This window comes from Phoenix dactylifera, chromosome 5 (assembly GCF_051530095.1).
Source record: "Phoenix dactylifera cultivar Ajwa chromosome 5, Ajwa_hap1_PhDact_Kaust_v1.1, whole genome shotgun sequence".
In the NCBI taxonomy this organism is placed as follows: domain Eukaryota; kingdom Viridiplantae; phylum Streptophyta; class Magnoliopsida; order Arecales; family Arecaceae; genus Phoenix; species Phoenix dactylifera.
This window is the reverse complement of record NC_143194.1, coordinates 24,511,453-24,527,294: the sequence shown is the minus strand read 5'-3', so window position 1 is coordinate 24,527,294 and position 15,842 is coordinate 24,511,453. Positions and strand designations below refer to the sequence as shown.

At 37.2% G+C, this 15,842-nt stretch overlaps 1 protein-coding gene across 1 annotated transcript; it reads left to right on the top strand.

Annotated features, from left to right (window-relative positions):
* Positions 1-5,405: 5,405 nt before the first annotated feature.
* On the top strand, positions 5,406-15,606 carry LOC103715246 (mitogen-activated protein kinase kinase kinase 1-like). Its single transcript, XM_008802815.6, has 8 exons — positions 5,406-6,863; positions 8,506-8,590; positions 8,796-8,858; positions 9,212-9,369; positions 10,772-10,847; positions 11,024-11,083; positions 12,270-12,377; positions 14,940-15,606. Exons 1-8 carry the CDS (start codon positions 5,758-5,760, stop codon positions 15,153-15,155), a joined length of 1,872 nt encoding a protein of 623 aa, XP_008801037.4. The 5' UTR covers positions 5,406-5,757; the 3' UTR covers positions 15,156-15,606.
* Positions 15,607-15,842: the final 236 nt, after the last annotated feature.

Here is a 15,842-nt window from a genome sequence, read left to right as displayed (position 1 = left end):
TTGACTGATGGATTACGTGCCATCCATCCCAGATTTCTCTGGTTGCACGTTACCACTTTCAACCTTTTCCATGATCAGGATGGTTATTATTTTGCACCAGCCTAGTTGATTTAATAAGATATCAATGTGCAAGTACGTCGAAATATATCTAAAAATTTTGTAGATGTATGAAGTAATATAGTTTATACTTACGTACACGATTAGTTTTTGTAGCTGGCGAGAGATTCGGATCGGAACAAGCAAATGAACAATAGAGTCTCCACTGAAAGAGACCGTATGGTTTTTGACCCTTAATTTTCCTAGCTTATCTGGAAGAGAAAGAGCATATAAATACGTGCTAATTAAAACTCCCAAGTTTGAAGGAATTACATTTTCTCCTTTCCTTGCAAATCTCTGTAACGAAGAAAACCAAACTGATGAACATATAGGACCTGTCTGCTACTCAACCAACAATTTTTAGAGTCCATGATTTCGGAAAGACCATATTACACACGCAGAATTCTAAATGTATGACCATAATATTATTTTGACAATATAACAGCCATCATATTGGAATGACTATGAGGACTGCTGGGGCTGATGTTGTGGGATGAAATTATGAAAATATACGATCATGCAAACAAGAATACCATGCATATGTTTTTTTTCAAAATCTACAGGCAAAGCTTGAGGCGAGTTGTCTGGCAACACCTTAATCGAACATAAAGCCTCATCTGAAGACTAGCTGGAAGAGTATTATTTAGGTTTCTTGGTTCTATCTAAGATCTATAGATCTATTAAGTGCATAGTTGATGTGACACTGAACCTGCACGAATCTTCAGAAAACTCTTCCTATTTAAATTTTTGTATTTTCTTCAAGTTAAAAATTCAAATCCATTCAAATATAATCATAGATCAATCTACATGCCTGTGCTGTATATCTCCTAGTCTATATAGACCATAGGCTGAATTTGCCCTAGTATTATTTATAACAATTCAGGTTCTTATCGAAAAAAACTAGCCAGAAAATATTATTTGGAATTCCTAACACTTTATAAGTATCCAAAATCTATCTCGTACATATATAACTTGCATGAGACCAAATAAATGCTTGTATGAGTTCTCACAAGCCTATATCCATCTCCATGGTGCATGGGTTCCAGTTTCGTTAATGACAGTGAACCACGATAAAGTGTGACCCTTTTTAGAAAGCCGCAGCTTTCAAAAATTTATCATATGATTTGGTTTCCCGTTGCGACAGATCCATTTCCTACTAGCCTCAGCACTCGAACAAATCAAAAGCAGATTCCATCAAAATCCAAATCGAACCAAAGCCACTTTAGTATTGGAACCAAGTGTTGGCACAGGGCGCACATATACCGAGCTACATAACAAATCAATTAGCAAAAGTCTTACAAGGTAAAGTTTCGAACCCGAATGCAATATTGAAAAATTATGTAATTTAAAAACATATAAAAGAATCATTTATACTAAATACATTATGATTTTGAATACAAAATCTAACAACGAACCATATAATGACTGTTTATGTCAATGACCTAACGGGATGCCTCCAAACCTTAAATGACCCTGGCCATTCTGACCTCGTTATGACCATGATTGCAAACAGAGCGGCAGATATCGTATTGGACCTGGGTTTAACTACAGACAAAATCTAAGCCTGCTCGAGGACCAGATTTGATCGATGGGAAAGGTCAACAAGGGGCACGGAAAGGAGAAACCGTGAGGTTTTGACCGCGGACTCCTGCTTCTCGCGCTCGCCATGTCGTCACATAATTTTAAAAATTAATCAATCTAAACACGTGAACTCAAATCCCCGTGATCGGCCAGATTACGTGGCAGATCTGCGCAAATCTCATCCGTCCATCAGTCAGCGCACAGATGGGTCCATGTACGGTCAGCGTCTTCATGCATCCTCGTGCGCGGACTTCTCCGGTCCTTGCATTCCGGCCTATATTTAGTCCACGGCGAAGGTTACGACTTCTATTATGGCAAGGTCTCGGGGGACGTATGATTTGTTTGTACAATATTTTAGAATCTCTGACTTAATTGATCTTAATTCTATTATCTTTAAAGACTGTTTGATTAATGGAAATCAAGATTGATGTCTAAATAAAAAATTCTTGATTCTACCATATTAGTCTTAGGCATTTGAAGTATTTGTGTGTAAACAGGAGTTTTTGAGTACAAATCCAGTACCTTGCTCTCATGGGGGAGAATGTATGGCTCTTTTGGGGGGTATGTGCTGTGTCCCAATGCAAAATAGACTGAATAAGATGATGTTCATCAAAATCTTAGATACTTATAGAGATGTTTGGTTATTGGAACAAATGGGGAATATCCTTGTCAAGCATCAAAAAAGACCACGAAATAGGGATTTGTCCCATGTGGGATATATAAGTGGATACACATGGTATAAGTTTATTCCACCAAAATGATAAACTAGGCTTATCATGTAGAATAAGCTGGTCTCTATTTCCTTTAGCTACCATTTTACCTTTGTCCATTCTGTAAATATTCAAAAGAAAACGAGAAAGCAATTTGTTTTTTATAATAAATTTTAAATTATTGCGAAGTCCAATATGCATTAAATGTTGCTTATCCTTACACCTATCCATTCAACTAAACATCAAAAAGATTGGATTCTATAAAATAGATTATTCTTTCAACAATTCAAGGGTTATATCCCTTTCAAAATTTATTTCAAAATTCCTAATTGAGAACAATTTTGTTGCCCCCAAACAAAATAGCATATCTCTCATACATTGTACCTATCCCCTGTAATGAACAATTCAGGAAGTAGAAGTCAATAGCAGCACTGAATTTATTAATCCTTTTGTACATGCACTTCTTGCTCTTGTCGTGTTCAGAAGCCAAGGGGGAGTGTATCTTCAAGACCACATCTATCAGCCAATTTTGTCGAGATCCGATCTTTGCCTTATCATTAGGTGGTCTTTTTAAATTCTTTTTCATGCAAATAAGCCAACCGACGATCACTCGTCAGGATTGTGTTCACGACCTTTTAGGGGTCATACGTTCGCGGCGCGAACTACCAATCCCTGCATGACACATGGATTTTTTTTAAAAAAAAAGAATTGGAACTTGAAACCTGTTTTCGATAAATAATTGTTATATCAACAAAAATAGAGTTATAGGAAAATATAATGGACAAGGTTTCTTAATCTCATTTTTAAAATTTTGTAACATGTCAAGTGTTATGAAAAGCACTTAAAAAACATATTTTTATAGAATCCAAAATTAGATTTTAAGCACGACAGTTTTAATAACATTTAGAACCAACTAGAATTACTGAAAAATAAACCTAATTATATGAAGAAATTTTTGAAGAAAAGGTACATTACTTAATAATACTAATTTATAAAAAAAATTTAATTTAGATTGTATTGAATCACTATATCCTTAGACTCAGTGAATGCACATATATAGCTGAACCAATGTACACAAATGATACCACACACTTCAAAGATGTTGCCATGCTTTACCATGTCATGGTGCATTTATACAAACTTTTCTGAAAATAAGAGAGGCAGCTACCACTCATATCCATTAAAGGGCTGTCTCATCCATGCTCATGCTCCGTTCTATAATTTTGCAATACATGTGCATCATATTGTACATGTTGAATACCTGAACGTACAATGAATGCATCTCATAATGAATAGGATCATACTATTCGATATGACTGTCCAATAAAATAAAAATAGATTGTATTTTCAATGCATTTGGTTCTGAAAAAAATGAGGGTAAAGTGATTTTTATCACTAATTTATTTAAGAAAAGAGACATTACTTTTGTATTCTCTCTTTGTATCTTGAGAGAAAGCCTACTACTCTGATTTTAATTTGCAAATTCACTCTAATCCCTCTCTTACATGCCCTTTAGATGCCAACCTGCCGGCATCAATCTTGGACAAAAGGGATATAATTCACGATTATGTTTATTAGAATTTTTACATAGATATTATTCTAAAAATTTAAATTTATATAAATACTCCCTTAAAATTTATATTTATTTTTGTATCTTTATAAAACACTATTTTTGTATAAATACTTCTAATATAATGGTTCTTCTAACACCGTCAATAAAAACCATATTTATTCTAATTACAAATAAAATAAAATTTTAAATGTACCTTTTTGTTCTCCATCCGATCACCTTATAAAAATATATTTTTTACACAAATACCTATTAAAAGTATTTTAGTCATTTTAATTTGAAACCGTTAATTTTTTAACAGTATTAGATGGTGTGGGTACATATGTAAAAAGAAAGATAAAAAAATAGTAGAATGACAAAATAAGTATTTTACAAAAATATACATATAAATATTAATTTTTTAAAAAATATTTATATAAAATTTAATATTTAGAAGGATATTTTTGTTAAAAAAATTTTATTTATTAACCCCAGCTTATCCACTCTTATAAATCAAGAATAAAAAAATACTTAAAAGCTTAAATGGACTTCTAAAAGTACTTAAAAGTAGAATAGACTTATAGAGTGACTAGGAGAAGCCACCAATCCACTTTTCCATCCATGATCCCTGTGTTCAAGCGGCGCGACTTTGTTTTGGACGGGGTTGTATGTTTTGCGCGTAAGAAGGATTCACCTTCCTTCGCACCATTCACCGTTGGATCATCCGCTTTGAGACCTGTGCGGTTGGTGATCCAATGGCGCTTGTGCGCAGAACATGCAACTAGCTTCCATGCTTTATTGCTATAGACCTTGAGACTTCCTCTCTGCTGGTGTTGCGCCCAAGCCTTGCATCTTGGAGCTCCCATCTTCTAGTTATCAAAATTCAACCATCTTAGTCTACCCGCTAATGGTGATAGTGCTGAAGTGGCGTTCGTGATCAGAGACCAGACCTCTAGGTTGATTGCTACGGGGGCCATACTTTTGAGACTTCTGTTTTTGGGGCAGAGCTCAGAGTTGAGTGGAAGGAACTCTCGTATGCAAGACGTGTGCTAGAGTCTGGGTATATCATCCTCGAGGAAGATTCAGCTGTAGTGATTGAGCGCATTTGAAGGGGATGGAGGGAGGCGGACCACCGGCTTTTAGGCGACATCCGGCTGATGCTGAGCGAGTATTATGTTTTTCGGATCGTGCATGTATTTTGAGAGACAAATAAAACTGCTGATTAGATCGTCTCATTTATTGTCCAACACCTTATAGAGATGCTTTAGTGTTCCTGTCTCCCCATCACTGTAAAACCTATTTTGAATGGTTCTGCTGCCTTTGCTGACGAGAAATTAGCATAAGCAACCAATGTATAAATAAATAAAAAAAAGGTTTAGACTTGACAGCCCTGTGGACCCTATCCTCGAACTCCGGACCAATTGCTAATTTCCATCACATAGCCCCGAGGGATCATCATCGGTCCCGCTGTCACGCATGCGATGAGATGACATGGGAGGCATCCTCATGGGTTTACCACCTCCACCCCAAAGTCTTCTCCGCCGCGTTCTCTCTTATTACCAGTCAACTCTCTCAATCGCCTGCCATATCTTTCTTCCAAGCCTATTCCACCCCCCTCACGCTTCCCATAGACCTCTTCCCCACCCAAGAGATTAGACATCTCTCCTTGATTCCCATGGTCCCCTTCTTCCTCAGTTGTTCTTTCTGCTTTTATTCTCTAGCTTCAGTTTGAGCATCTTCTCGACTGCCACGGTCTCCAAAACCTATCGAAATCCCCTTTTCCGCGTTTTTTTCTTATGCAATTTTGGCCCTGTTTCGCCTATGTTCTTGTGGGGCAATAAAAGAGACACCTTTTCACGGGAGAGGAAGGAGATGGAGCAGCAGCAGCAGCAGGGGAAGGGGCGGGGGCCGCGGTTGGAGCGGCGGAACGCGGGGAAGAACATCGAGTACGAGGTGGCGGCAGCGGCGGTCAGCGGCGTGTCCTGGTCCCCCTTCGACTCGACGGACGAGTCCTCTGGCCTCCGCACCTCCCGATCGCTGGACCTCCCGCCGTCGTCGTACTCGAACCAGACGAGTTTCCGAATTGGGGGCAGCGTCGAGGGCGAGGTCGACCTCATCTGCCGCAGCCTCGGGTTGACGGGACCGGAGGACTTCGCCATCCCCGTCACCGCCTGGAAGGCCCGCAAGGTCCGATCCCCCTCCGACCTCCTCCCGAGATCCCGCCTCCTCCGCCCGGATAGCCCCGCCCTTCAAGATCCCACCTTTGCCCCGAATTCTTCTCCTGCCGATGCCGATCCCCCCAATGTGCCGGCTGAAGAATCCGTCGGCCGGCAGGATGTGGAGGAAGTTCCAGGCGAGCCTGACAGGCCCGTGGCTGAAAGCAAGGTTCTTGATGATGAAAAGCCGAAGAATTTGACTCCGTCTCCGGTAGTAAAAGGAGGGGATGGAGGAATTAGAGGTGTTCGACCTCCAGTTCTTGCTCCTCCCCCGGTAATTTCAACTCTTTCCCCTCCACCAGGGAGGGGGGTGCTGGCACTGCCTCCATCAATGTCAATTCCTGCCATTGACAGCGGAGACTCGACTTGGGATATACTGAGGTCTTTTGCTCCTGATGAAGACAACAATGATTTTGGTTCGGAAGGGAGGAGAAGGAGATCCTTCAACTCGGAGGAGGATGAGGAAGAAGAAGCTGCTCCTGCAGGAGGAGAGGTTGCAGGGGAGGAATTGAGGCTGGGGGAGACATCTGAGGACTTTACTGGGACATCGTCATACTCCACCATGAATGATGACGACGCCTCCAGCACAACTACGGAAACAATGTTCATCATCTCGCCGAATGGCAAGTTCAAAAGGAGGATCAGGTCATGGATGCGGGGTGGGCTCCTTGGGAGTGGTTCATTTGGCATGGTGTATGAAGGGATCAGCGAGTAAGTAAACAAGCAAGGTTACAAGTTGCTGCAACTTCTTTGTTTGTGCTTATTTTTATATGTGCATATATCCGTCGCAAAATCTTTTATGGCAAATGTTGCTGTGACATTCACATAAATCCTACTTCTTCTCAACTTCCTATTATTATATCTGTGTTACAATTTTATGAGTGACTCAATGAATTTCTGTTAGGACTGCATTTTACTCGATAATTTAGTGGTATTTTAAATCCACTCCTTGTTATCATATAATTCTTAAACTCTCTATGGAGCAAGCATAATTGAAATCTTTCTGCTGTGATCATTATATTTAGCGGCATTCACTACAATTAGAATTATATTTTGTTGTCATTTTTATAATTAAGCCTGCAAATTATGTAAGGATTTTTGTTTTCAGATATATTGCTTGTGGAATTTGAATCCTCAGAGAGACATTGGAGTGAATAGCAATTGATCTGCACTCTGTAATTCTGATCATAATAATAATAGCAACTGAGAACCATTTCTAATACATGTGACAAGAGGTGGGACAGAGTCATAAATCCTCTTTGGCAATTTGAAGAGGGAGTTCTAACTAACACTAAATATAAGAATATATTTAGTTAGTATGGGGGACCTCAACTCATGATCCATCAAGTGTTTCTGTAGTATTTTTTACCCATGATCCATCAAGAGATTCCGTATTTCTTTTTATCCATTTCATAGGTTGAATGTAGTATCTTGAATTTTTAGTATTTAGGATGGCCAAAAACTGAATCGAATTTACAAGATCGACGTGATTGTCACCCACCGCTACTTATTATGGACGCATCTGTTCTCTTGTTCGGGATGTTAATCACAAAAATATATATAAGAAAAGAGATATTTAGATGGTGATTAATAATCTATGTCATAATCTTCTAAATCACTATCTTTGGTTTCCATATATAGTGTCAGTGATCGGCCTCATATATTTACAGCAGAAGATGGTGACAGCGCAGAGTTGCATTAAGCTGCAGCAAAAGGAGAGAGGGGAGAGTTCTATAAATCAGATAGGATGTGGAGAGGAATGTAATTGGAAAAGTACAAAAAGAGGTGCACAAGAATATAAGGGACAAAATTGCAACATATGGCCAGTGAAACCTTTATCTCACAGCTTCAAAAGATTCCCTTAATCACTTAATAACAGATCTGCAAATTCCCCGCTGTAGCTGTATTTTGTTATCATGTTTTTGGAACATCCGCACACAACTAGTACCTTGTTTTGGAAGTTCTCATTTTTACTCTTGAAAATAGCACTATTTTGTTTTTGCGTGAGCTCAATTATGTCTGCTTTTGTTGTCCGAACTTTGTTTGATGGCTGCAACTATCAATCTTATTTGGAAAATATCTTCTCTGCAACTCAATTATGATCCTTATCTAGTAAGATCGTATGCTAGACTTTTACAAAACATATTCATTTGCAGAATGTGTCAGACTTGAGTTTGCTGTATAGTGAATCATATATCCAAACTCCATAGGGGAGCAAATGAAATTTACTATCTGGTCAATATCACTTCCTCTGTAGGATGTTAGCTATGATTAGTTTGTTACTGTACTGGTATGAGTTATCTTGGTTGGTATTTTTTGTGATTGACTATGCTTGTTTGTGTCATCTTTACAGTGAGGGTGTATTTTTTGCTGTTAAAGAAGTATCTTTGCTTGACCAAGGAAGCAATGCCCAACAATGTATTCTTCAGCTTGAGCAGGTGGGATATTGTCGACTCTTTTGTCTGTTATACTTGATGCATTCATAACTTTTCTGCCCACTATTGTTCGAGTTGCTTCTTTTCTTTTCTGTTTGTGAAATTTGTGAAACTTTATTGACTCCTTCAAATATGTCAATTGAAAATTCTTCTGTTTGTGTTCACAATTCTTTTACTGAGCATGTTTTCTTCTAACTTATCCTTTCAGGAGATTGCGCTTTTAAGTCAGTTCGAACATGAAAACATAGTTCAGTATTATGGAACAGATAAGGTACGCTTGCATAGTCATTTTGGTGTAGCATCGAGTTACCGAGCCTTGCATCAATATTTCTATTCTGTTCACTTTTAGTTCTCAATGTTAAAGGAAATTGCAGTTTTAAGGTCCCATTTCATGATTTCCCCTTCCTAATGTCTCACTGTTGAGGCACAAAATTGTTTGGCATTCCATTGGAAGAAAATGTTGTCATAAGTATGAATTGCTTATTATAACGTATTAGTTGTCGCGAACTTATGCTTGAATAATTGCTGGATACTGTAGTTTGTTTGTTTTTAGTTGATCAATACTTTCATCTTGCTTATTCTACTGTACTATTTCTTTATATTAAAACATGGATTATCTTGCAGGAAGATTCCAAACTGTATATCTTCATTGAGCTTGTTACTCAAGGATCTCTTGCATCTCTATATCAAAAGTACCGTCTGCGCGCTAGTCAAGTCTCTGCATTTACCAGGCAGATCTTAAACGGTTTGAAGTATCTTCATGACCGAAATGTGGTGCACAGGTGCAGCAACTGCTTTAGTTTATGTGACCATACTTGATTCATTCATTAAATTTTCTTGACATTGTGTTTGAACACTGTGATAAAACACCCTATAATATGATCCTTTATTGCTCAATAATGGGTAAGTTTCTTGCATTTATATGATGAAGATGTTATTTCACTATGTAATCTTAGCTTAGAAAAAAGGTTAAATAGTTTAGACTCCTGATTTGAGGTAGTCGCATTCACTGTTCTGCAAGGTGTTTGAATATTTCCCTTCATTTTCTGTGATGCAATAAAAATTAAAATAGTATCAAGGAGCAGAAAAGAAAAAACAGGTACAGGGTTCCCTGTTCTACTATCAAGATAATAAGGAAATAGGGAAACCAACAGTGAAAAATGTCTAAAGAAAGGACCCAGAAATACCATATTGACTAAACTCACATCATAACTTAATGGCATTCACAGATTACAGAAAAAAAATGTCAAACTAATTTGTCTTCAGAAGTTCTATATCCTGCCTCTTTTTCTTGATATCCAAGTTTCCCTTGGTGTATGGAAAGACATTTCAAGCATCTTCGTTATGTGACTGAGAGCTTCAAGCAGCTAACAGACATGCATGGCTCGGTTTTCTCTTGTTAAGCTGCAGTACCAGGCTTTCTTTATTAGCTTGCAGTATTAAAAGCTGCATGGTGAAAGTAAAATAAAAAATTTAAAATTTTAACAAACTTTTATCATTCATTTGAAAATGGGATCACAAGGTTATTGTGGCATAGTTTTTATGCTAACCTGTTCAGCTGATATCTGCAATATAGCTTTTTTCCATTCGGCAGAGTTGAACAAGATCAGAAACTGAAACTGTAAATACACATAATAGCGCATATGAATGCATGTACATCAAAAAGTCAGGCTGTCATACTTGTGTGAATGCTAGGCCACAAAGTGCTTGTTAATTAATCTCAAGAAGGGGAAGCTGTTTCTATATGATGGTTCTGCGTTACTTCTATGATAGATTGGTGGTAAGCAAAGGAACTTTTAAGTTTGGCAATTTTATGTATACCAACCTGCCTGTACCTGAGTCTGAGTTAATCCCTGTCCCATCCATGCAGGGTTATTATGATGCACCATGTTTTGAGAATTATTTATGTTAGAAATTTCAACTTTGCCTAAACATTCTGCAAAATATACTAGACAGTAACCGTGTTGGAAATTGCCATGTGAAAAAGATTTTGCTATGTTCATGGAAAATATATAAACCTTGCTATGATATTTTATAATGGTATTTTATTCTTGATAATCTGGTTTGTATGATATAATTTTGGTTATTAGTGATTCAAAATATTCACAGTGTCAACAGTTTCTTAGTATATAGGTAAGATGATCCTTTTGTTCAACTGTTGATATTGTCCTGTCTTCTTGCCAGAGATATTAAATGCGCTAACATTTTGGTTCATGCAAATGGATCTATAAAACTCGCTGACTTTGGATTGGCTAAGGAGGTTAGTCTCCCCCATGAATGGTTTTATTATTCAACACACTTCAATGTGTTCCTTATCAATACACCTTCCCCCTCCCTCTCTCTCTCTCTCTCTCTTTCTCTCTCTTTCTCTCTGCAAGTGACTTTCAAATGTTCGAAAGTTAGTTGATGCAGTACTGCTCCTGTGTACATTTTCAGATAACCATGTTCAACATGCTGAAATCATGCAAAGGAAGTGTGTACTGGATGGCTCCAGAGGTTAGCTTATTCTTTTTCAAATATTCTTTTATTTATTTAAGAACCTGTAATAGACATCACATGCTATTAGATACCATCTTAACTCCATAAAATGTGAATGTAGTGAGCAGTGGATGCATTTGATATCTCCATTAGTGATAGGATCGAACACTGCATCTATAGCATGGTAGCACCTCTATTTCGTTTTAAATTTGTGACATTTTGCAATTGAGGGAATATGTGTTGTGAGAAGAAAGTACCACTCCAGCCATGGTGTAAAAAATTATATATATATATATACACACATATAATAGATGACATGAAAATGAGGCCCCTGCTGATGTTTGTTGCCTGTGAATTAGTTTCATGCTTTCCAGGATTCTTTAGTTTGTATAGTCACACATACCTTTACAGTTATTTTTGTCGAGAAATTGCTTTATGCTGGTTCTGGTCAATTATGTTTAGTGATTGCTATATGCAGGACACTCTAGCTGGCAAATTATTCAAGTAGTGGATACTTTTAGGGGCATCACATATTATACTAGTTCGTTGTTACTTTTATAAATTACATTGATAAATAGACTCAAGTAGGTTTAGAAATCAAGCTTAGATGATATGATTTCTCTTCAAAGGCAGATGATGTAGCCTTTCTCTTCTTCAAACTACACTTGTTACATTCTCTCACTCCCACTGAATGTGTACTATGTATTGTCACTGTATCAGACTTTATATTTGATTTGAGAGCAAATGTCATAAGCATTTGCTAGTGGTGATTCCTAACCTGTTATAGATTAGGGTGTCAAAAAGCTGACTTGGAGATTTGGAATAGATCTGTTCCTCATTTAAACGTCAACTAATATTCCTTGGAAAAAGAAACCACATGCACATGAACAATCATATGTGGATGTTTGTGTGTATAATATCCCATGTCATTGGTGAGGTTATTGATCCCAGATATCTCTTGTTCCAAATCCAAATCAGATATCCTCTTGCACCTCTTTTGCCAATCAGTATTGTTCCTATTGGACCTAATTAGGTTTTGGATGGAGTCCCTGCCTTTTGTGACTGAATGGAGAATGATCTTGTTATTTTTTTCATCTTCTACTGTTTTCAGAATAGTACTGCATGTGGGTTTTGAAGATGCGATGGCATAAATTTGTGCAAAATTCCGCGAGTTCTTATTAATTGGGGAATTCTCATTTTTCAGGTTGTTAATCCTAGAAAAACATATGGGCCCCCAGCTGATATATGGAGCCTTGGGTGCACTGTCTTGGAGATGTTGACACGTCAGATTCCTTATCCAAATCTTGAGTGGGTGAGTAATCTGTTTGTTTGAAACAGTCAGCTACTGTTCCTTCCTGTCTTTAAAGAAATTTTCTTCCAATTTTGTAAAAGATATAACAAACAATGTTCTTGCTTTGTTTCTTTTATTTTTAAAAGTCGACTTGCCTCAACCATGCACCTATTTACTGTACAACTTAATATAGATTCCTTAAATGCTGAATGCTAATGCACACTGTTGGAACAGCGGGTTGAGGACTAGCAAGCATGGGGTCGATAAAATTTGACTAAATAATCAGCTGCATCTAGATGACTTGAATAGTTCAAGGCATGTTTTTTTTAAAAAAAAATAAAAAAGAGAGGCTTTGTAAGTATCTAATAGATTATGAGGATAAAGTTAACACTTGGAAACGGTATATTATAAAATTGAAAAATATAATGCAAGAATTATATTCAATAGCTGCAACAGTTGAACTTGCTTTCAACTTTTGAGAACCTAGGGTTAGCGCGGGGATTGGATAATAAATCTTGGAGGATGAAATAAGATGAGTAGAAGGGGAGAGGAGATGTGGAACATTGACAGGATGAGTGTATGAAGGAAAACGAATCAAGAATGTGGATAAAGAAAGAAAGAGGTAACTAAGTATAAAAAGTTTGATATTATGGCTCGCAGGTTCAAGTGTATGCTATATACTAACAATTATGATAAGAAATAATTCTGGATTCAAAGATGGATAAAAGAGCAATTTAAGGTAGCAAGGACTTAAAGCTTCATTTAAAATAAATCAATAAACCATGTTGTAAAAGGTGGCTAAGTAGATGAAGACTGGCTAGGTAAAAATACTCCAGACCCATTATAGTTGTTCTTAAACCCCTTATGCCAAAGTGAGCTTGTAAACAAGTTGCTTGCCTTGGTTCACATCATGAGGTGATCGATCGCATGATGTGGATGGGCACTGCTAGAGGTCCAGCAGTCCCCATGCATTGCACCCAGAAATGACACAACTTGCAGGATCCTTGGATGTCCACATTCTGTTGGATTGTCTCTGATGCTAGCTGATTTTTTTTTTTTTTTTTTTTTCTGGAACGAGAGTGTGTAACATAAGCTGAATGAACTCTTTTGCCATCTTTCTTATAGATTTTAGATTTCACATATGGGATCATCTCTCAAATTAGAAGAATCTGTGAAGAATGCTCTCAATGTAGGAGTGTAAAAGCTGCTTCGCTTGTTTCCAATATAAATGGTCTTATGCAGTTGTGCTTATCTTATTATGCAATTAAGCACTAGAGCAAACTCTATTTTAATATTCTTCTTTTAGCACTCATGCTTTCAGATAAAGATGCACATGCATCACTCTCTAATGCATGTGGGTTATGAGGTCCCTTGAATTCAATATCTATGTTTTAATTAAAGACTGGCTTATGGCAGTGTTGAAGTAACCGACTTGCCCTGATTTTTTTCATCCCTTGCTCAAAATTGTTTTATGTTCTAAGCTGAAGCCTTCTTCAAACTTGTTCTGCATGTAAATTCAGTACTGGATAATGCAATTAGGAAAAGCTAGATGGTACTTCAAGTAATGTCATGTTTATCGTCACATCTTTTATTTAGAATAATTTATCCTTGCTATAATTTTGGAAATGGTGAGTCTATTAGAGGGATCCTGATATTATAAAATACTCCATTAAAGTCATATAGAAGTATTTATGAAGCTGTATACCACAAAGGAAACTAAAAGTAGCTGCAGCAGCGTCTGTATTAGTGAAAGTTGCAATTAACGGAATATCTCTACAAAACAGTGCATGCCAGAAGTGATTGAAAATCACAGGTATTGACATATGAAATAACTCAGCCACTTGTTTCTGTTTTGTCCCTGTACCTGTATGTCAACAAACTTGTTGGCTCAAACCTAAGGGGATCAAAGGTGAAACCTGCTCGACTTGGCTGGTTGGTCAGATAACATGTCGTTTTTTTGCCACATATAGTAAGTAGATTGATCCTCTGTGTAGAATTTTCTTCATGATAGAGCTGGTCAGACACCTTGCTGGTTATGTTTGTTGAGTTGGACAGACCTTGACCAATCCAATTGGCTAGACCACAATACCAGAAAAAAGCAGGAGTTTCAGATAGTAAAGCTAATTTTCATTGATGAAAATTTTCTTGCCATTTTACAAGACACCGGAGATTCAAGTGATGAATTCAATTCTCATCAATGAAAAATATCTTGCCAAGTTGTCATCCTCTGCATATGCAGAAGAACAAAACACTCTTTCGGTCTTTCCTAAAAGGTAAATAGCAGAAGATCATATAACATTTGGGCCTTCATGTTGTAGAAAGATCTTCTAGCAATAACTGCGACTGGAGTAGATATTGTAATTCCTTTTGATGTCTCCATCCTATTAGTTTGCCATGCCTGTCATGCAACTTCTAGGCCTGCCTTCTCCTTGTAAGTCAAAATTTGAAAGACTGAAGATATTTTCACTTTTATTTCATGCTGCAAGCTGCAAATAATGAGTTCCATAACTGTTTGAAGGAGTTAATAGCTACCTCCACGCATTAAGATGTTATTACTAATTATTCATGCTCTCTAATTTGCAGACACAAGCTTTATTTAAGATTGGCCGTGGCGAACAACCTCCTATTCCGAACAACTTGTCGAGAGATGCCCGTGATTTTATCAGTCAATGTGTGAAACTAAACCCAGATGAACGTCCATCTGCTGCTCAACTATTAGAGCATCCATTTGTGATGAGATCTCTGTCATCTTCTTCTGGATCCGATTCCTCTGCACGTAGTAATGATGGATGGAATTAACTGAAAGTGAGAACCAACACTCGGCTATGACTAGGCTGTTTCATTCTGGTGTCCCCCCAATGATATTGCTGGCTTTAGGTTGTTAAATTTTTGTTTTTGAGATGACCATCTGAAGATAAAGCAGATAATTGCAAGTTCCTGTGCAAATGGGTGCACCGGAGACTAGACTGGATTCTCTCCTGATTTACAAGCAGATTCTTGGCAGGCGACGAATAATTTTCTGTTTCCTTGGTGTAGGAGCTTCAGCAGTAGTATGATTTTTTTAAATAATTTTTTTTTGGGATAGTTTTGGTGTGTTTTGGTTCGTATCCGTCCAAAGTTGGTCATGTATTTGGGCTCAGAAGGAGAAAAGTTGATACGCACCCAAATTTGGGTGTGATGAATATATGATTATTATGTAAAATATGTATTTATTGAAGTATTTTCTGCAAGGCTATGTTTGCTTGGTAAACATTTTAGAGTCTTCTCGTGTTGGGAATATAAAAGTGCTTGCCTGCTTATGATTTTATGAATTTTTCTATGGTGCTATTTTAATATATAAATATATTATTCGAAATATTTTTCAATTAAGCTGTTTTTTATTTGAAATGGATGATTCATATAATTTAGGTATGAATATATCCAAAAAAATATAAAATAAAAAAGACAATAGATTGCGGAGCGCACTGGGTAAGTTTTTTTTTTTTA